This window comes from Amphibalanus amphitrite, unplaced genomic scaffold, assembly GCF_019059575.1.
Source record: "Amphibalanus amphitrite isolate SeventyFive unplaced genomic scaffold, NRLGWU_Aamphi_draft 000600F_arrow, whole genome shotgun sequence".
Taxonomy (NCBI): Eukaryota; Metazoa; Arthropoda; class Thecostraca; order Balanomorpha; family Balanidae; genus Amphibalanus; species Amphibalanus amphitrite.
This window is the reverse complement of record NW_024882094.1, coordinates 1-20351: the sequence shown is the minus strand read 5'-3', so window position 1 is coordinate 20351 and position 20351 is coordinate 1. Positions and strand designations below refer to the sequence as shown.

Genomic DNA, 20351 nt, shown 5'->3' with positions numbered 1-20351 from the left:
TGTTATTCAAATAATTGATCATTAAGATTTGGTAAGATTCAAAACCGTCACACATGCTGATTGGAGGCGACTTCAACGTTCCCCAAATTGACTGGGCCAATGTTTTCTCTCCAGAACCAGAAGGCCACTACTCTCACTACTTGATCAAGTGTGTTCAGGACTGTTTCCTCACCCAGCATGTGGCAAGACCCACCAGATTTAGACCAGGGCAGCCCCCAAGCACCCTTGATTTGCTTCTCACCAATGAAGAAGGCATGATGAGAAACTTAACTTACATGCCAGGCTTGGGTCACAGTGATCACATTTCTCTGAGGTTTGAATTAGCATGCTACACGGAACGACGGACGCCTGATGCTGTGCCAAACTACAACAAGGGCAACTACAACCTTTTGAGGGACCTGGTTGGGGAAGTTGATTGGTCGAGGATGCATGATAGCAACGTGCACCAGGCCTACAGCTTCTTCAAGGAATCCCTGCAAGATGCAATCAAACAATCAATTCCACCAGCAAGGCCCAGGTCACGCAAGAACTTGTACATTAATGGCAGGGCAATGAAGCTCAAAAGGAAGAAGGCTTCTCTGTGGCGAGCCTATGCACAATCAGGAGATCCCTTCGATTATGCCCGATACTGCCACTGTCGCAACATGCTTCGCAGCCTCACAAGGAAACTTCGAGCTGAATTTGAACAAAGAATCTCTTCTGAGCTGAAATCCAATCCAAAAGTGTTTTGGAAGTACGCAAACTCGAGGCTGAAAACCAAGCCTGGCATAGAGGACCTGAAGGATGAAAATGGTCACCTGTGCACCGATGACACGATGAAGGCTACAGTTCTAAATAACTTCTTCTCTTCAGTATTCACAGACGAAGATCTAGCCGCTGTCCCAGTCTTGTCTCCCGGGGGCTCACCTGCTGAGGCTGTGGATCTCAATATCACCGAGACCATGGTTGAAAGACTACTGCAAGGTTTGAAAACCTCCAGTTCTCCCGGCCCGGATGGAATCCACCCGAGAATATTGAAGGAGGCAGCTGGACAGTTGGCTCGGCCCCTCACTATTCTGTTTCAGAAATCCATTGACACTGGGTCATTACCAGATGATTGGAAGCTTGGCACTGTTGTCCCAATTTTCAAGAAGGGTAGCAGGCAGGAACCAGGCAACTACCGTCCTGTGAGTCTGACTGCCATACCATGCAAGATACTAGAGTCACTCATCAGAGACCATATCATGACTCACCTCACCGCCAACCAACTTCTGCACAGCGACCAGCATGGATTTAGGCCTAGGCGCTCATGCACCTCTCAGCTCCTGGAAGTGATCGAGGATTGGTCTCTGTGCTTAGAGAATGGAGAACCGGTCGATGCCATATACCTTGATTTTAAAAAAGCATTTGATTCGGTGCCCCACCAGCGTTTACTGAGCAAGCTGGAGAGCTATGGCATCGCGGGAACTCTCAAGAGATGGATCGCCTCATTCCTTCAAGATCGCCAGCAACAGGTTGTGGTGAGAGGCTGCTCCTCTCCATGGGCACCAGTCACTAGCGGCGTGCCTCAGGGCTCTGTTCTCGGCCCTACCCTGTTTATGTTATATATTAATGACCTGCCCAGAGTTGTCGACAGCGCCATCAAGATTTTTGTTGACGACACAAAGATATACCGTAGTGTGTCTCACAGCAGTGGGTCAGAGGAACTCCAGAGGGATCTTGAGGCGGTCATCACATGGTCTGACAGGTGGCAGCTCCCATTTAACGATGCTAAATGCAGGTCACTTCATGTGGGACCGAGAAACCCCTGCCATACCTACAAGATGGGTGGAGCCGAACTAGAGCATACTCGTGCAGAGAAAGATCTTGGAATCTTCCTTGATGATGAGCTGAAGTTCCGCATGCAAGCCGCTGCAGCATCCTCAAAAGGAAACCAGTTACTTGCTCTCATCAAGCGATCCTTTCTTTGTATCGACAGGGTTACCCTACCCTTGCTGTTCAAGACACTTGTAAGACCCCACTTAGAGTATGGCAACCTGATATGGGGACCCTTCAACCGAGCCGACCAAAAGTTGATCGAGCGAGTGCAGAGGAGAGCCACAAAGCTTGTTCAGGACATCAAGCACCTACCATACCAGGAGCGCCTCAAATGCCTGAGCCTGCCATCCCTCTACTACCGAAGGAGAAGGGGTGACATGATCGCCATGTACCAGATCTTCAGTGGAGGTTTAGATGTCCAACCTGAGAAATTCTTCACACCTGCCCCTGGAGTTGGTACAAGAGGTCACAACAAGAAGTTGAGGAAGCCCCAGGCCCAATCAAGAGTCAGAAGACACGCACTTTCAACAAGAGCTGTGAATGACTGGAATGCGCTTCCTCCTTCTGTGATCCTGGCATCCACTCTCAACCAGTTCAAGGCCAGATTGGACGATCACTGGAACCGAATCAAATACTTCATCCCAGATTAGTATCCACGAGAGTCCTCAGTTCAGGAGCTCGATGCGAGCGGGACCCTACAGGCCATAGTGGCCATCAAAATTCCCGTATTGGTAAGGTAAGGTAAGGTAAGATTGGGCCCATTTGGGGGGGGGGGTTAAGGTGTTTGTAATACAGGGCCTTGGTATCATGTTGGATTGTTGTTATGATGTTATTTTCAGAGTTTCCATGTTCAGGTACATACGGTATCAGCATTAGGATATTAGCTTGAGCACCGTCATCTGAAAGCTTTCATAATTTTTTTCATTGCAATAAAATCTTGCAGTTTTATTTAGATGATTAAGGCTTCAGCCTTCAGACGTGTCGTTTTCATTGACATACCCCGTGTTCGGTGTCTCTGGGATGATGCAGATTCTACATTGTCCGGCCAATCCCGTTCAAGGTCAGTGGGGCTTGGCTGAGTTATGAAACTAGATTGGCAGGACGAAGTAGGATCTTCGCCGTTTGAGAGATTCTGAATGCGGGGATAGATTGAAATGGTAGGTATCGATTTGTCAAGCCTGTGTATCAATAATTAGGGATAAAGAAAATATGCATTGGAAAGTATTTGTCTTTATCTTCATCTTCTTGTTATTGGGACAAGATGTGTGATGTCCTGTAGGGCCTGTTCTTGCCTATTTATAGGTATATCTTAAGTTAAATCTGTACTTACTTGGAAGCTGAAGTTGAGTGCCAGATCCACTCCCAGTATGCATCCAGCCTGTACTCTAAGGTGTTGACTGAAGGTGAATGTACAATAGCTGCTTGAAGTCCTTTCCTATCATTAATACACCATACAGATAATGAATTTATTCTAGCACTGCAAGTTGCATGGCCCATGGCCCATTGGGCTTGCAAAGTTTCAGTGTGTGACCCCTTGTTTGACTTTCATAGTTCACTGCCAGAAGCTCTGAAGGATTGGTGGCAACATGGCTGTGCAGCATCTTTTAGATGTGAATTGTTAACTTTTTCCACCTTTCATCAAAGTCATGAAAAGTCTTGATCTTTTTTATTTTTGCCAAACCAAAGATTTTTATGGGAATCAATTATACTCAGATTTTAAGAGAATTAGATAAAGTTGTGGACTGTCCAATTGGCTTGGGCAGTTACTGGCCAAAGAAGTAAGCTTCAGCCCTCAATGACCCTTAGAACACAGTCATTGATTAGGTATTCCATCCATGATTAGGAATACTTCTATCCATGGAATACTTTATCCATGACACATTCCTCTTTCACCATCTATTATAGTTTTGGTTTTTCTCAACCTGCAGAGAGGCTAGTCTGTCTTGCTATGTTCGACTTTTTGTCCTTGAGGACTGAGGAGTCTGCTTCTAATGCCTGGTTTAGGCCTTTTATTTAGACAGGCTGTTCTCAAGGCTTTAAGGAAACAGTTGGTGTGGGCTTAGTCATTAGTTATAGAAGGATTGCTGGTGTGTCTAGCTAGGTGATGTGGGTACTGATTCTGTGTGATATCAAAACTCACTTTTACTACTGACATTTTATTTTCAGAGGGATTGGTACTGGCAGTAGAGGCTGAGAAGAACATATAAGTTATCAAACCTGTCCAGTATTATCTTACTCAATCAAACACACCCTCCTAACTATGGTAAGCTGCTTGGTTGGGGGCACAACTGAACTGTCAGGTACCTTGTTAGTGGCTCTACTTTGATTACTTTTAGCCTAGCAGTGCAATTGAAAATCCTGACGAGTTCAGCTTTTAGATCAAGATGTGAATGTTTTCTCTCTCTCTCTCTAAAAAAATGACCTACCTCAACTACCTTTTTCTTATTGTTGGCCATGAATGTGCTTGGTGAATCAGCACTCAGCAGTTTATTGACATGCTGGCAGTGTAATATGCATGGTCAGGAATGTTTCAAAGTGTCACCCAAGTGGTTTTCAGCATTCTTTTGAGTGTTCCGTGGCTGATACCTGATGCCTACGTTATTAACAACAATGTGTGTGTTGTCACCAGGCGGCCACTCTGAAGCCCTATCTGACTGCAGTGAGGCACACTCTGACTGCCGCCATGTGCCTAGAGGATTTCTCCTCACAGGTCGTGGAGAGGCACAACAAGCCGGAGGTCGAGGTCAGGTGAGTCATCACATCACTCACCACCAAACTCATAAATCTGTAGGTGCTGCTTTAATTAGAATGAAGATTGCACACTTTCATGGGTTAAATTCCCAGCTTCTTTCAGTGTTAGCTTGATAGCTTGCATCTGTTAGCATGACCGCGGTGAGCAAAAGTATTCATGGTTTTTCATCGGCCCTGTCGTTCTGGCTCATATTGACCATTGTGTCCTTTAGGCTCAAGACGTGTCCTGATATATTGTTCTGGATTCTGACCTCCCTCCGGCTGGACTCGTTTTCATCCCGTCAGGACGAGCAAGGAGCTGCTGCTCACGCCCGTTACCATCTCCCGGAACGAAAAGGAGCGCGTCCTCATCGAGTCATCCATCAACTCGATCCGCGTCAGCATCGCCATCAAGCAGGCCGACGAGATCGAGAAGATCCTCAGCCACAAGTTCATGCGCTTCATGATGATGCGCGCCGAAAACTTTGTCATCCTGCGGCGCAAGCCGGTGCAGGTAGGCGGGGCCTGGGCTGAGTGAAAGGCACCGGCGACGGCAGAAATAGTTATGTTTTGTTGATATGATAAGAATGTAGTGTATTTGTAAGATGCTTCTCCGTAGTCCCTAGTATATTACTATAATTCGCCCAGTAATGTATGAACGTCCCTGCGGAACTCCGACTCTTCCCCGCACGTCCTATGTTAGACCGACGGCGACTGTGCAGCAGTGCCTCTCACCGTTGACCCCATCCGCAGGGATACGACATCAGCTTCCTCATCACCAACCACCACACGGAGGCCATGTACAAGCACAAGCTGGTCGACTTCCTAATCACCTTCATGGAGGAGATTGACCGCGAGATCAGCGAGATGAAGCTGGCCGTCAACGCGCGCGCCAGAATATGCGCAGAGGAGTTCCTCAAGAGGGTGAGAATTGCAGAATCACAAAAACGTATCGGTTAACGCAGGCGGTCAGTTTGCAGTTTTACTCTGCCAGCGTTTCGGTAATGTGTTGTGGATACATTACGAAAAAATACACTATCGTCTGTGGAATGGGGTGACGTAACATAACAATATCGTTAATTTTCTCGCCTGTTGCGATTTACGACTCAGTTAGGTGGTAGCACGAATAACTGATAACATGAATTTCAATTGGATGCTAGATGTGTCTATGTACTGCGGGAAATTCACCTAGTTTACGTCATCTTAGCAGCTTGTTAAATGATTGCCTTCTTCAATACCTCGTTCCTCGGTGAACCAGATCCACGTACTAAGGGATAACAAGGTGCTGCGCTAATGGTATGCTACAAAACGCCGTTGATGTCATGGCCCATGATTGCTTTTAATCACTGGCTGCCACTTCCCTGACATACTTCGTGTACCGTTTTGTCGTTTCAGTTTTAGCGGCGCTGTGGACGGCCCCGTTCTGTGGAGTTTCTGAGAGCTGCCGTGCCGAGTTCGGTACCGCGTATGCGCTGGCGTGGCGGGCGTCTCTTCCGACTCCCACCCCGCCGTACAATAAGGGAGAACCCTTCCGCTACAACGCAGCGGAAGAGAGAAGGAAGCGGCTCGACCCGGTGCCGGGCAGTGTGATTACTGGAGAGGTGCCGGACTACACCGAGCGCCCGGCGGTCCTGCAGAACCGCCGGTCGGCGCCCGGGGTGTGAGTGGTCATGATCCAAAGGGAGATGATACGTGATTCCAGGAATTATTTTATACCGTGCTTACGACCACGCAAGTACCGATCAAACCATACCGTTAATCCGAATCGCCCGTAGTGGGTGGCTCATGCTTGCCGGTAGTGCCGCCACGGCAGTTGCTCGCTTTCCGTTTAGCCCGTTCGCTCGCTTTCATCGATTCGCTTGGCTTATGTGACGGTCGTGTGTAGATGACGATCGTGATCGGACGGTGCGTATATCGTGTATTTTCTGTCACTTTATAATATACATGTTGAAATATTAGTTTTAAATGTTTTTTAAACTGCACATTTACGACATCTTTATTGCCAGTCACGGGAGCATTCCGTTTAGTTGAGATAAGAGACGGACATGAGCTGGCATTGCCACCGGTACGTCGGCGAATTATCATAGTTTTAACCACGATACTCAACTTCATCAATATTTAACAGTCAACTGACTGAGTGACACTGCCGGCCACGTACAATTATACAAAACAAGATTTGATGAGTGTAAGCAATAGATCACAACCATTGAATATAAATCCCTCTATTAGCTTCTAGGTGTGTAATCTGACGGCGTCTGCCTTCTGGAACGTTTTGCGGCAGGTGCCGCACTCTGCCGCCTTGGGAAGGCGGAGCAGGCAGGCGCGACAGGCGGCGTGCGCACAGGGAAGAGAGTACAGGTTGCGCTCGGCGCCGCAGCCGCAGGCGGGCGCCGTCGGAGCCGCCGGCCGCGGCTGGAACGACTTGAGTCCACTGAGGGCCGACCGCAGGGCAGTGTCCAGGTCCCCGGCCGATGTCCCGTCAGCCGTTCTGTCACTGCCGGGGCCGGGGTCCGCCGCCCGCGGGTCGTAGGCGGCCCGCTGCGCCGGCGGCGCAGTTGGCGGTGCCGGGGACGCCGACCGTTTGGCGCGGCCCACGGTGCGGCCGACCGCGGCCAGCTCCGGCGCCGCGCCGGCGTGCTCGAACAGAAAGTGGTCGATGCGCGCCTTGAGCGCGGCGTCCGGCACGGGCCGCGCGCCGCCGCCGAACGGCACGCCAGAGAACGGGTCGCTGGGCGGGCGGCCCCAGCCGGCCTCGGCGCGCTCGTGGCGCTCCAGCGTGCTGCGGTCCACCGTCTGACCAGAGGGAAGCACCATCGGCAGCAGCATCACCTCGCACGTGATGGGGTCGACGAACTCCTCCGGCGGAGTGGGGCCGGTGCGCTCCACGGCCGCGCGGACCGCCGCGGCGCGGCTCTCCCGCTCCCGCGCCAGTCGCTGCTCGCCAGACTGTGGTGAGGCCGCCGGCGCCGGCTGACTGGGAGTGCTGGCTGCCGCCGCGGCCGCCCGCTGGCTTAGCGCGGCTCTCAGCGCCGGGTGGCTCGGCTCCGCGGCCACCGCCCACACGCGCAGACTGCTCAGACAGAGCGCGCTGGGGCCGCGCGCGCGGGTCAGCCTCACCCTGAGGCGCGCCACGCGCCTGAGCGCTGCGCGGTCCCGACATCTGAGCGGCAGGCGCAGCGCGGCAGGGGGCGGCCCGGAGCCGCCGCGGCCGCCGCACGCCGCACCGTTCACAAACGACACCTCGTCAGGTGGCGGCTGGCCGTGCTGCTCCCAGAGAGAGCCAGCTGGCTGCCAGTCGTCACTGCCTGGGCCGGCCACCAGCAGCTGGACACTGGTAGTGTGCTGCTGACTCAGCCTCAGACATATCCGCACCTGGCGCAGTTCTACGGGGCAGCAGAACTCGAGCGTGAGTGTCACAGGCGGCCGCACAAAGCCCGCAGCCAGAAATCCTCTGCTAGCAGGAGACAGGAGGTTCTCTGCTTCAAACCCATCACTGGTGGCAGAACTGGCTGAAATGGACTGGCAGAGGCCACCAGAGCAGAAGTCCAGAGGCTCTTGTGACATTTTATCACTGCAATGAAGGGCAAGAATTCATGAAGTTAGAGAATCCACAAACAAATATACACAGCAGGTGAAAAGGTTATCAAATCTGATATGCCCTAACCCATTTTTGGCATAACATACCAGGACAGGAAGTTGAGTACTTAACTACACCCATATATACCGTGACTACACCTAAAAATGTAAGCATGCCAAAAGCGTCGTTGGCAGACTGAATACAGCTTGCATGCAAGTTGCGAAATACAGAAGGTTTTTACTTCTTGAACTTCGTTGCTAAGCATATGATAAACCGTAAATTGTCTGTCTTTATTTATATTTACCGGAGAAGTACCCACCTATCCAGGGTTACTTTTAAAGGGGGGGAAGAGGGGAATTTCCCCCCTTCGAAAATTCCGCTCCCCCTTTCAAATCGTGTCTGAACGGCTAGGGAGGGAAGGGGGAATTTCCCCCTTTCAAATTTATTTTGGAGCCCATTTTCAATCAATTCGCTATTCAGATTCTATAGTCATCGTTAATCAGATTCTCGTCATCAATCAACGTTGCTGGCGTTAAGATAATTATTAATTTTCAATTTTCGGTTCCATCCAACCATTTTACGTTCAGTGCAGCAGGAACTCCAGATTTGACCCGATACCGATCGGATAGTCGGTGGGACCGTCTCTTGTCTTGTCTCTTCCGTCTTTTCGCAATCACTGACATATCGGTACAGGCGTCGGCGTAGAAACCGGCGGGGGACGGGATTACCTCTCCGAACCAAGGGTGGATACAGGGGGAGGGGGGCAATGGGCCATGGCCCCTCCTTTGACGCAAAAAGAAGGTGACCCCCTTTTGGACCCCCTTTTATATTCTGTGTTCTTTCTCAGAAACGACCCATTTATTCACGATTATTTTCACTTTTTCATCGACGCCAAGGCCAGACATCTAAAATTTTTGTCCCAATATGACAATGGCCGTGTTTAACCATCCTCCAAACCGGAATCATTGAAGGAAAAACAACGTTATTTTTGTCCCATAGGCATCAAAGCTTTGAGTAATAAATGACTTTTCTCTTTATGCAGCATTCACGTTCATCTGCTTTGCATGCAGAGCAGGGCGCAAAAAAAAATGTACCTCATCACAGCCGGCTTTCCCAATGGAACTTTCACTGCTCACTAATACCTACTAATAATAATAATTCAAGTTTTGTGCTTCATTAGTTTTTGTTCGGATATCACTGCCCACCTTGTAGTTGTAGAGGTTGCAGTTTTGTAGCGCCGTCGTTTCTCTACATACACGACCACACAAAGAACTTTGGAATTGCTTAACTGTAGCTTTTGTGAGCGTTTAAGAATTTCATGTTTTTTGCTCATTTTTGCTCGAACAGTTTGACATCAATTACTCCTGACCTAAGGTGACCTAAGACTTGAAATTTTGTGCGAAGGTTTCAAATTGATGCCCGGTAAGGTACTAAAAATTTGGCGGCGCTGCGCGCCGCCGTTTTTCGCTTTTCAAGAAAACCCACATGGGGGCCAAAATGACCTCCAATCAGGGCGCGGATTAACCTCTCTCTTTAGAAAGGCGTTACTTAATGTTTGGCCGGGGTATACCTACTAGTTATTGATACCACTGATAGGTTGATACTACTGATTGGCATTTGCAAGGGCGCAGTCAAGTTGGGACCTCCCCGCCCCTTACAGCCAAGGTAGGTGCGTATATTTTTTAGCAAAATTATTTTTTGGCAACCTTCCAAAATAAAGTGGCTGAAACCCGAGGAAAGAATAGGATTTGGGGGTAGGTAAGGTTCTGCGGGCTCCATCCTAACGAAAAACCTAATGGTATTGCCGCCCACCCCCCTTTCAGATGCCCCTGGATCCGCCTTTGCCACGAACTTTATTCCCCCTCTCAACTTTTCCTGTAAAAGTAACCCTGCACCTATCTCTTTTTCCTTTCCTTGTCCTCGCCCCGCAATTACCTGCGCTAAAACATGTCTTTGGTGCCTCAGATATGCATCGCGAGAAGCTTGCTTCCAATTGAAGTATATTCGGATCGTTGCTAAAAAGCCTTCACAATGAATATTATCATTGATGGGATTTTCAGTTGATTGCTGTGAATAAAAATCTTATAGCCTTAAGCTTTTCTACAAAAATGCATTTATATCAATTTCAGTATTCAGAGGTTGTGTTTTTCATTCAAAATATTAAACTTCCTAATATGCTGATTGAAGTGAAACGGACATTTCCCTCCTCATCTAGATCTGTCCGATCTGGCAGCGCATTCCAAAACCCAAACAAATGTTGACAATCAATATCATTTTTTTTGCATATCAATTTGTAAGTGCAAACCAAGGGTATCATTTTTCCAATTTGTTGACGTTTAATTGAACTGTCTAAGTTCTTATCTGTTCTTTAGCAAGGTAAGTTGAGTATGGTAATAGCAGTAGGGTCGAAATGGTGGGGTTGGGTAGCTAGGCATAGTGGCCTAACTCAAAAACTCAAACTGAGCAGACGTCCAAGCTGGCGTCTGGCATCTAACTTGGCGTCTAACTGTTGGACGGAGACTTACAAGCTAGACGCGTCTTAATTTAGCTGTCGCCAGATAGATGTAGCAGCCATCCAGCTAGACGCATTTAAGACAGACGCATGTAGCTAGACGCAAAATGGAACTCTTCACCCAATCGGGCCAATATGTTTCTGGTTCCAGAAATCCGTGACTGTAGGTGAAACCATTTTTATATATCAATTGGAGCCTGTACTGCTCAATGTTTTTGTTAACTCTGTTGGTTCCCCAGCTTCAGCCATGATTCGCCGTCCACCGACACGCATAGAGCTACGCTTGGAGGATCTGCAAGAGTACGAGAACATGAAGCGTGAGATGGGGACTGCCCGGAATGCGGCTGCTGGCGGCCACACTGCTGATGCTATGCAGGAGACACCTGTTGCGAAGAGCAAACAGCAGCTGGCAGAGGAGAGGCTTGGACTGGTCGTGCCGAAAGGAGCTGCCAAGTAGTTTGATGTGAAGAAGGTAGGTTGTCTGCTCACATCTGTTCATTTGCAACATATGCTGCTTTATTTTCAGTAACAGGAATCAGGAACCTTTTTTTCTGATATGATGCCGTGACCAATGCATTTCTATGTCACCTACACTAATTGGCTATTCAATCAATTTGACAACAGCTGGTCCTGAGTTTGATAACTGGGTCCCTGAGATGGCATCAATTACCTGTGCACTGCAAAAGTTTAGCAGACATTGCTGTCTGCTCATGGGATTGCACCACTGTTACAGAGTCCTAGCTAATGACATTACTGCTCGACATTTCCTTTGCCCTCCACCAGTTGTCAGGCCACATTACAATTGACACTGGCCATCGATTTTGGCGTATTTCTGTAGATGAGCAATCCATTTCATGCTGGTTGTAAATGCTTGTTGAACAGTGTAAGCGTAAGGAGAGACGGGCGTTGTCATTTGTATTCCCCGTTTTCCAGTTGATCGCTGCCAGTGTCATTTGGTCGCCGCCATGGGCTCGTCGCTGGCCTACGAGGTCCTGGCCTACCTGCACGGATGGTACACGGCCGCGTACGTGTGCCTGACTCTGCTGCTGCTGCTGTGGAAGCGCTCGGTGCTGCCCTACCCGCCGGTGAACCTGGTCTCGGAGCTGGCGCTGCTGCTGCTGCTGGCCGCCGCCGAGGCCGCCCGGCTGCTCCTCTCCCGCCGCGGCAACCTGACGCTGCGCGTGCTGCCGCTGCTGGTGGGCGCGCTGCTGGCGGCACCCAGCGCGCTGGCCGTCTGCTACTTCCTGCTGTGGCAGACGTACGTGCTGCGGCTGGAGCTGGTGCTGTGCGCCACCCAGCTGGTGTTTATCGGGCTGGAGACACTGCTGGCGGCGGGATGTATGGTGGCCTTCTCACGGGAATAGTGAACGGGGTCACCACACCGCAGCGGGCCGGGACGGGACGGACGAGTGGACCGACAGTGTGTGTGGTGTGGTGTCAGTGATGGCTACCTGAGGTAGTAGAGAAAGACTCATGTGGCTCGAGAGTGGAGAAGAGCGATGAACGAAGCGGTCATCAGCCATGACTGTTAGTGCTTGCAATCAATTCGATTGTGGCCTGGTGGGATCCAAGCCTCGTGTGTGGCCATTGGATAGCCTACACAGGACCTCAATCCGAATCGACTGGCTACAGCAGCACTCTGATCTGATTCCCCTTGGACTGACACCAGTGATATTTGGTTTTGCCGTGAAGATTCAGAGGTGTGCGCGAATGGTGTGCGTACGCACCTGGTATCTGGACCGTCTAGTGAATGTCCTGTGCTTCGATACCGTCCCATTGGTTGAGTGAAATGCGTCAACTTTGTACGTTTCGTAAACTAGTCGTCATGCACAATGCACATTGTAAATTTCACACGAAACCTTGCATAAATTCAATTTGGTACCTATGTCGATTCGCCCGTGGCCTTGATGGGACTCAGATTCCATGAAAGCTTTACGTCTGAGCAGAGTGTTATTTTCACAAGCAGATTTCCCGAGCTTGAATTCCCATGCTTCCTATCATCCGTCACGCCATTTAAGTGGTAACAAACCTGGTAAGTTCCGACTAGGTTATATTCACGTTCACCGTGCGTGCTTTCAGCAGACAGTCGATAAAAGGTGCATCGATACCCCACCTCACCCAACACTGGCAGTTTAGCCGATAACGCCGATAAATTCGCTCCAATGCATAGACAATTACACCGGCAGTTGTTCCAGAAGTCGCCCCAGACGGCTATGGACTACAAATCAGCCCTAACAACGCAAAATCACAAGACGCTCAGCGTCGATTGTCTCTAACCTAGCGCTAAAACTTCACTCACGCCTCGTGTTCCGCGTGTCGCGGGTTCGAATCTCGGCGCGGTCGGCGCTTTAGGCGGCCGGGAACTTGGTGACGGCGTCGTGGATGGCCGAGGCCACGTAGTCGATGTTGTTGGTGTTGAGGCCGGCCATGTTGGCCCGTCCCGAGCGCAGCAGGTAGATGTGGTGCTCGTTACCGAGATACTCGCACTGCTGGGCTGTACGGCGGAGGGACGGGCGTCAGACGGGTGTGGACAGTAACTATAGACGGCTGTAGGAATGTGGAAAGACGAACGTGGCTTGGTGTGGCCCAAAGCAGATCGACTTACAGTTGTTAGTCGTGAAACAAGCAGCAATCAGCTGTGAAACAGAATCCAGCCACGAGGTACCGCTACCCACGTTTAAATCATCTCGCGTCCCGCTACATCCTTCCACGGCCCCTCGCTGGCTGTCCCCCCCCCCGTAAAACTCACGCGTCAGGCCGGTGAAGGAGAACATGCCGATCTGTCTGGTGATGTGGTCCCAGGTGCCGGGCGTGCCCAGCTTCACCAGACGGTCGCGCAGCGCCTCCCGCATCTGGATGATCCGGCTAGACATGACGCGAATGTGGTCCTGCCTGTGGACGGGAAAGGGACGGATGATGGCTTTGGTCCCCTGGGTCAGAAATCGTAAATCCCTGGCTGCGACAGATGACTAGAATCATCACGCTAGGTCGACTTTACCAGGCACAACACATTCCAAAACTTGGCCAATGCAACTCGCTGCGCTCATATTTCCAACCGCACAACGATCAACATTTTACTGCCTGGCCACTTTTTGCTCTCTTCAGTCTGCACCTCAGCAATATATCCGACCTTCTTTATCTTCCCATATAAACCCCTCTGTGAATTTACGGACCCCCTCCACTGACCACTCGGCGAAGAGGTCCTTGTTGGTGAGCGTGGCGGCCACCACGCGCGCCCCGTGCGCCGGCGGGTTGCTGTAGGTGGCGCGAACGACCAGTGTCAGCTGACTGAGCACGGCCGCCGCCAGCTCGGCGTCCTTCATCACCACGGTCAGGTTACCGGTCCGCTCATCTGGGGGGAGAGGCAGCGAGTCAGACCGTGACACACAAAACAGTGGCAGCACGGCGACCGACAAGCAGCATCGCAGTGAGGCAGCAATCAACGCAAGACCAGCCAGTACCCAGTGTTCAGTTTCATTTCAACTTATAGCAGTGTCGGTTTCGTAAACATTCCGGTTATAAACATAACAAGAATCATTTGTGCCCGGCTGATTTCCGAAACATCCGCTTAACCGCAACCACCCGCCCCAGTTACAACTCACTGTAGAGTCCGAAGTTTTTGGAGAAGGACTGCGAGCAGAACAACTCGAAGCCCTCCTTGGCGAAGTAGCGCACCGTGCGCGCGTCCTTGTCCAGGTCGCCCGACGCGAAGCCCTGGTAGGCCGAGTCGAAGAAGGGGAACAGTTTCCGCTCGCGCATGATCTCGGCAATCTGTTTCCACTGTGCGTCGGTGGGGTCGCAGCCGGTTGGGTTGTGCGCGCACGCGTGCAGGATGATCACCGAGTTCTCCGGCGCGTTCCTCAGGTCCTCGCACATGCCTTCAAAGTCGATGTTCTTGGTGGCCGGGTCCCAGTAGCGGTAGGCGCGACCCTGCTTGAAGCCCGCCGTGTCGAAGATGAGCTTGTGGTTGCCTGAGGGCAGGCAGTGGAGATTGGTTAGTTTTTGAAGCCGAAATGGGTTTGGAGTGACGTGAAATAGGCAAGCCGTATATCCCTCCTAATTTATCCGTTGGCAATGCTCCCAGATGTCTGTTAGTGCATTTCGAGTCCCAATGGCCTGACCACCTGTTCGTTCACTACCTCATGATTATGCTGGCCAGCTGTCGCTTACGCTGTGAAATGACTATCATCTGTCGCTACTCAGCGCACACAGCATGCACTGAACACACCCCCCCCTCTCCTGAACAGACGGGGGTGTCTGGCTCTCGGCCAGAGACTGTCGCGGAGCGCGCGGCCCGATATAGGTACACCCGGCACGTGACACCGTCCGCCGCTACCCAGCAGGTCAATGTCAGCCGGTCGCCAACCGGTGCTGGCAGCCGGCGAACATTCACACGCTGCCCAAACTGGCAGAGGCGGCCGCTTTACACCCCTAACTGGCACACGGAGAGCATTTACACACTGCCCAAACTGGCAGAGGCGGCGGCTTTACACCCCTAACTGGCACACGGAGAGCATTTACACACTGCCCAAACTGGCAGAGGTGAGACTGGCGCAAACACCGCACCAAACCGGGCCGTCGGCGGCTGGTGAGCCTTCAGTGGCCGGCACACAGGCGGTGCAGTGGTATTACAGAGGAATAAAATATCGGAATGACTCACGACAGTCCTGTGATGTGTGTGAATGACAGAAAAATCGCTCCTAAAGCACGGCGATCGTTTCAGGTGGGTAGAAATTGAAACCCAGAACGAGATCCAGTCTCTATTTAGCCCGTAACATAATCCAAAGTAGCTTACATTTTAGCAAAACGCACACTGACGATCCGCCACGTAGAGTCACTATAACGGTACAAACTACAAGGGTAGCTACTAGGTGCAACAGCCGGGGAGCACGGACCCGGACTATAGTTTCCCGCCACTCACCCCATGTGGGCGCCGAGTAGTAGTAGGTGTCATAGCCGAGGATCTTCTGTAGGAACTTGGCGCCAACAAACAGGGCGCCCGTTCCAGAGAGGGACTGCACTCCTAGCGCCTGTACACGACCGAGAACACACGCAACACACATTGACGTCAGAATATGTAGAACATATTCTCAATGTAAAAACAGATCGAGGGTGCCAAAGCTGTCACAGGTGTGCAGAAACAATCAGTCATTTTAACCAATACCTGTAAAGACAATAAGACCGAAGCACAACCGGGATTCGCAATAAAACGATAAAGCGACACGGGTGATTATTCGGCATGTGATGACGGTTTATTTTAGTAGTTATCACCACGGTAACGAGTCGACCCCCACCAAACACGATTTGGCAGCACTGTAATGACGCTTGCTGGGCGTGAAGTTTTCCCTTCACCATAGGGTTTACACACAAACTGGTCAAAGTTTGAGCCAGGATATACTAGTCTAAAAATGCAAAAAACGAACAAATTTTGGCATCAATAGATTCAGCATTTCATCGTGTGCCTCAAACCGTCCATCATTTGGCCTCAAAGGAGGTAAAAATTGTTCAAAATCGAAGTTGAAAAGATGCTTTCTGAGCACATAATCTGGTAGCAATCACGTGACCTGCTATAAGCAGCTTATCGATAATTTACAAACATAATTATTAATATGCTGCTTTAAACAACATTAACCATACATTTTGAGCTTTCAGTACTTTAAATAAGGTCAAAACATCGCAAAACACAAAAGTTAATACAATAGTCACGTGGGTGTCAGGAAATGTCACAGGTGCGTCAAATTTGTGACTGGGGCTTTATTTTCAAACATCGGATCTACCTGTTTCTTATAGGTATCTTGGTAACGAGTAACGACCAATGTGTCGGCATCGGAAGCTGGGGTAGAATGGGGAGGGGGGATGAGGCAAATAAATAAACCAAGATTGGTCCCACAGCTCCCCGGGCAGCCGACGTAACAGCCACGGGTGGAGAATGTTTGAAAAAGCTACCCCGGCCGGCGACCGAAAGTCAGAAAGACGATGATGCTCAAATATTTGTCAACGGTTATCAACAAACCCCTATTCTGTGGCATAGAATAATGGATGTCTGCGTACGTTTTTAGGGAAAACTGCTGCACGCAGGTGCGGAAGATTTCGTAATTGTAACAACAATTTTGCAACACGCCTTAAAATTTCGGACGCATGTCACCTAGTGCTAGGTCAGGTCATCAGGTCAAATTTGCTGGATGATCGTGCTAAAAATGCCATCATGCCCTTTGCAAAGCTTATTCCGTGGAACTTGCAACCTCCCCCACAAAACAAAATGTCAAATTTGACCGTTTTGACCCTCTTATTGATTTGAGCTCGCACCTGAAATATTATTCGCAACCGAGCCTTAAAGGGACCCTCCCACCTTAACATTAGTTTTGAGTTGAGATAGCCAAGTTTGCGGCCAGGCTCAGAAACCACCATTTATCCTGGTCGCAACCCCCGCAGCTTTATGGTGTTCAATAAATTTCTTCCCTTTACTTGCAGGGTGGGACCAGCGTGGTCCCTATCTCTTAACCATTACGGGAATCTGATGACGTCATCAGGCTTTCGAACGTCCGTCAAATGTTTGACTAAAACGTTTTGTAGCACGCGGTGGTATATGCTGCTTTGCGCGCAACAAATGCCGCACTTTCAAATAAAGTCGCTAGGAACAGCGGAGATCCCAAAAAGTAAACAAAAGTAAAAGTCTAATATCTTGAAAACCGGTGAATATTTTTCGATGAAATTTGGTAGATATTCGTTTTTGCTCTTTCTGAACCGAGCGACATCACTTTCATGCCAAATCATTAACTTTTTTGAAGGTGGGAGGGTCCCTTTAAACGAGTAATCGAATGTTTTGTTTGCAGTGTTTAAGCTCCGTTATGTTCATGAACTGTGAGAAAAGTTGTCGGAGAACGCTAAAATCAGAGAAATTTGGCTTTTGATGATCTATGATGATTTTATAATTGAGCTTGCCTAAAACATGACCAGATTTCTCTAGTCACGTTTGTCGCTCTTTCAAACGTCGTTCCGCTTCTCGCCTCGTAGCCCAGCAGCCGAGTTAGGAGTGTGAAAAGCCCACCTCTCGACTCAACGTGTTACGATTAGGCCACCACCCTGGCGCGGGTTAAGTTGGAGGAGCCTTGAGCCCCAGCAGCTCGTCCTTCTATCTCACTGATATTACACGGCCCTTAAATATGATTTACTTCTGTTTGATGAAACATGTCGGGCTCCGCGATGAAAAGACTTAAAAACATCAAGCTCCAAAATGAAAATAAAGTAAATTTTCAAGAACTTTTCAAGGTAGATAAGAATAATGAGAGACACTTTTATAGATGGCAGTTTTTTTCGTATGGAGACAGCTTTTAGGATTTACAAAAGTGGAAAAAGTTACCCCGGCCGCGCCGGGGTCGGCTGAAAGTTACCCCGGCCACGGCCGGGGTGGCCGGGGTAGGTTCTCCACCCATGGTAACAGCGATCTGTAGACAACGGACCGGCCACAGGACCACAAATATTATTTTAATCCTATCGTAATGTCACTTGTCAGGGACCAGACCAGACGCTGCCTGCAAGCCGAGCCCCGGCTCTGCGAGGGCCAACAGACACACCCACCGCTGCACAGTGGCCCTTTTTCAGAATTAGCACGCATAAATTCAAAATATTTTTTCTCTTCTTTTGAGTAAAAAGCAGTCTAATCGTGTGCAAAACATTCCAAACTATCCGATGGTGCCATTTTTACCTCCTAAAAAATAATTATCTTTGGTAAAACTGACCGCAAAATCGAAGTTTGTCGAGAGGCGCGCGGACACCACCGGCGGACCCTAAAAAGTAGGGTGAGATGAACATCAATTTGTAAGGCTTTCGGTGAGAAAATATTAAAAATTAGTGGCATGGCTGTGAAGCCGAGTTTACGTAGAAGCCCTAAAAACCAAAATTTTTATTGTATAAACTTAAATAGACCACTTTTGCCGAATATTGTGGACACAATAACAGGACAATTATTAACTGGAGATGGCGGCATACATATGAAGCTTTATGTTAAGTAGCACACTCTGGAACATGTCGTATTATACATCTTTCGAATCGCCGATCTCTTCTGACCATGTCCACCAAAGGGCATCGCGCCATTTTGCGCCATTTTGCTTCTACGGTGGATAACGTGAGCCAGTTCAGTCCGCGAGCGGCTGAGGCTCCTGTTCGATACGACTAAGCTCATTGACCTGGCTCGAAGCTGGTGTCACCTGGTGGGCGCCTAAATGTGGCTTGACTTTTGCCATAAGATGTGTTTATTGAAATGTCATGTAGGCATAACGCTGTGTTCAAGAAAAACTGTCCGATTTCTTGTCGCGTTTGATGTCCAAGCCGCACAAGTCCCGTGGTCGGCTTAAGATCTAACGTCAAAAGCGCCTATGTGTTTGTATTGTTCGCGTCGCGCTGACCTTAGTTGCTGCCCGGCCGGGGCCGACTAACGGTGGCTGGCAACAGCTGCAGATGCGGTCACGTGACGCCCTGGGGCGTCCTGGCGGTCAGTGCACACTGCAGCGCGGTCGGCTGGCGGGCTCGCCACACTTGCGTTCGGAGCGGCCTGGGCCGGCGGGCGAGCCGTGCGAACGTGCGCCAAATCTTGGGCCGAGCGGCCTGTCGCTGTTGGGCCGAATCTCCTTGGGCAGTTCGTTTCTTTTCTTGTCTTTGCATTGGCAGGGAATACGTCCTTGATTACGTGGTGATGTCTTGCACCACTTTCAGGTAATGTGGGAATTAATGCGTGCTAATTCTGAAAAAGGGCCACTGTGCGCTGGTGAGACGTGACCCACGAACTGCTTGTGCGATGTCGTCCATGGGGATGCCGTACAAGAGCACGCACAATATGGGATCGAATATCCGTCCACTCAATGGAAAGTTACCGGTATGGGTGCATAATCCAGCTTTTTACTACCTTCTGGTTACGGCCAGCTGGATATCGTCATTAAGCCTTTACCGTAAAACCCCGACGACCGGCCGTTGGAAAACTGGTGCGGGATTATTATTACCTTCATTTATAATATTCACCCCTCTTAATCCTCACCAAATCAATTTCATTCATCCATCTCTGGCACCCTCTCCCTCCCCACCCCTCTTCCCTCTCCCCGTTGACTCCTCACCCGGTTATCGATGACGGCCGGACAGTCGGTGCCCAGCAGCATGTGTACGGCCGCCTTGCTGAACGCGTCCAGACCCAGCACGGGCAGGTACTCGTGGTTGAGCGTCTCGTCGGCCGCCAGCTGCGCCTCCAGTTTGCGCACCACGGGCAGCACCCACGGCTTGCCCTCGTCGGTCCGGTACGCTGCACGCAGAGGGGGGATTAGGGCAACTCTGCGGGGGGTGAGGGGAGCAGAGTAGGGAAACTTTGTAGGGCAGGGGCAGATAAGGGAAACTCTGCAAGGCAAGTTACCAGAGTATAAAGTATCCAGGTCAGTGATGGAGGCTATTGGGAATGGAAAAGGAGCCACAAGGGACAAGCTAACTGTGATGGGAGTGAGAAAAAGAGAGAGGAAAGGAGAGGGTGAGAGAGAGAGAGAGAGAGAGAGAAGAGAGGGTGAGAGAGAGAGGGTGAGGGCGAGAGAGAGGGTGAGAGAGAGTGAAAGTGTGAGAGAGAGAGAAGAGAGAGAGAGAGAGAGAGAGAGAGAGAGAGAGAGAGAGAGAGGAGAGAGAGAGAGAGAGAAGAGAGAGAGAGAGAGAGAGAGAGGAGAGAGAGATAGAGAGAGAGAAAGAGAGAGAAGAGAGAGATAG

General features: G+C 50.2%; 3 protein-coding genes across 5 annotated transcripts; 1 reads left to right on the top strand and 2 right to left on the bottom strand.

Annotated features, from left to right (window-relative positions):
* Positions 1-6431: 6431 nt before the first annotated feature.
* On the bottom strand, positions 6432-10013 carry LOC122394579 (RING finger protein 37-like). Its single transcript, XM_043391567.1, has 2 exons — positions 9310-10013; positions 6432-8098 (listed from the first exon to the last, which is right to left on the bottom strand). The coding sequence occupies exons 1-2, from the start codon at positions 9435-9437 to the stop codon at positions 6760-6762; spliced, it is 1467 nt and encodes a 488-aa protein (XP_043247502.1). The 5' UTR covers positions 9438-10013; the 3' UTR covers positions 6432-6759.
* A 149-nt stretch (positions 10014-10162) lies between these two features.
* Positions 10163-12497, top strand: LOC122394577 (transmembrane protein 216-like). 3 transcript variants are annotated; one of them, XM_043391564.1, is made up of 3 exons: positions 10163-10480; positions 10856-11088; positions 11550-12497. In XM_043391564.1, exon 3 carries the CDS (start codon positions 11582-11584, stop codon positions 11978-11980), a length of 399 nt encoding a protein of 132 aa, XP_043247499.1. In that variant the 5' UTR covers positions 10163-10480; positions 10856-11088; positions 11550-11581; the 3' UTR covers positions 11981-12497. The 3 variants fall into 3 exon arrangements, with proteins under 3 accessions (XP_043247499.1, XP_043247500.1, XP_043247501.1); XM_043391565.1 differs by having other exon boundaries at positions 10328-10397; XM_043391566.1 differs by lacking the exon at positions 10163-10480 and having other exon boundaries at positions 10966-11087; positions 11541-12497.
* Positions 12498-12649: 152 nt separating this feature from the next.
* LOC122394576 (aspartate aminotransferase, cytoplasmic-like) lies at positions 12650-19905 on the bottom strand (the record flags this gene model as incomplete). The annotated part of the gene is made up of 6 exons (XM_043391562.1): positions 12650-13110; positions 13366-13508; positions 13803-13968; positions 14219-14587; positions 15538-15646; positions 19724-19905. Coding segments are annotated over 6 exons (1115 nt in total), but the record flags the coding sequence as incomplete, so codon positions are not given.
* Positions 19906-20351: the final 446 nt, after the last annotated feature.

Coding starts and splice junctions, on each gene's coding strand:
- LOC122394579 (XM_043391567.1), bottom strand. CDS start 9,437: ATGAGCAAAAAACATGAAATTCTTAAACGCTCACAAAAGCTACAGTTA. Junction 8,099..9,309: donor GCAACCTCTACAACTACAAG/GTGGGCAGTGAT, acceptor CCTTCATTGCAG/TGATAAAATGTCACAAGAGC.
- LOC122394577 (XM_043391564.1), top strand. CDS start 11,582: ATGGGCTCGTCGCTGGCCTACGAGGTCCTGGCCTACCTGCACGGATGG.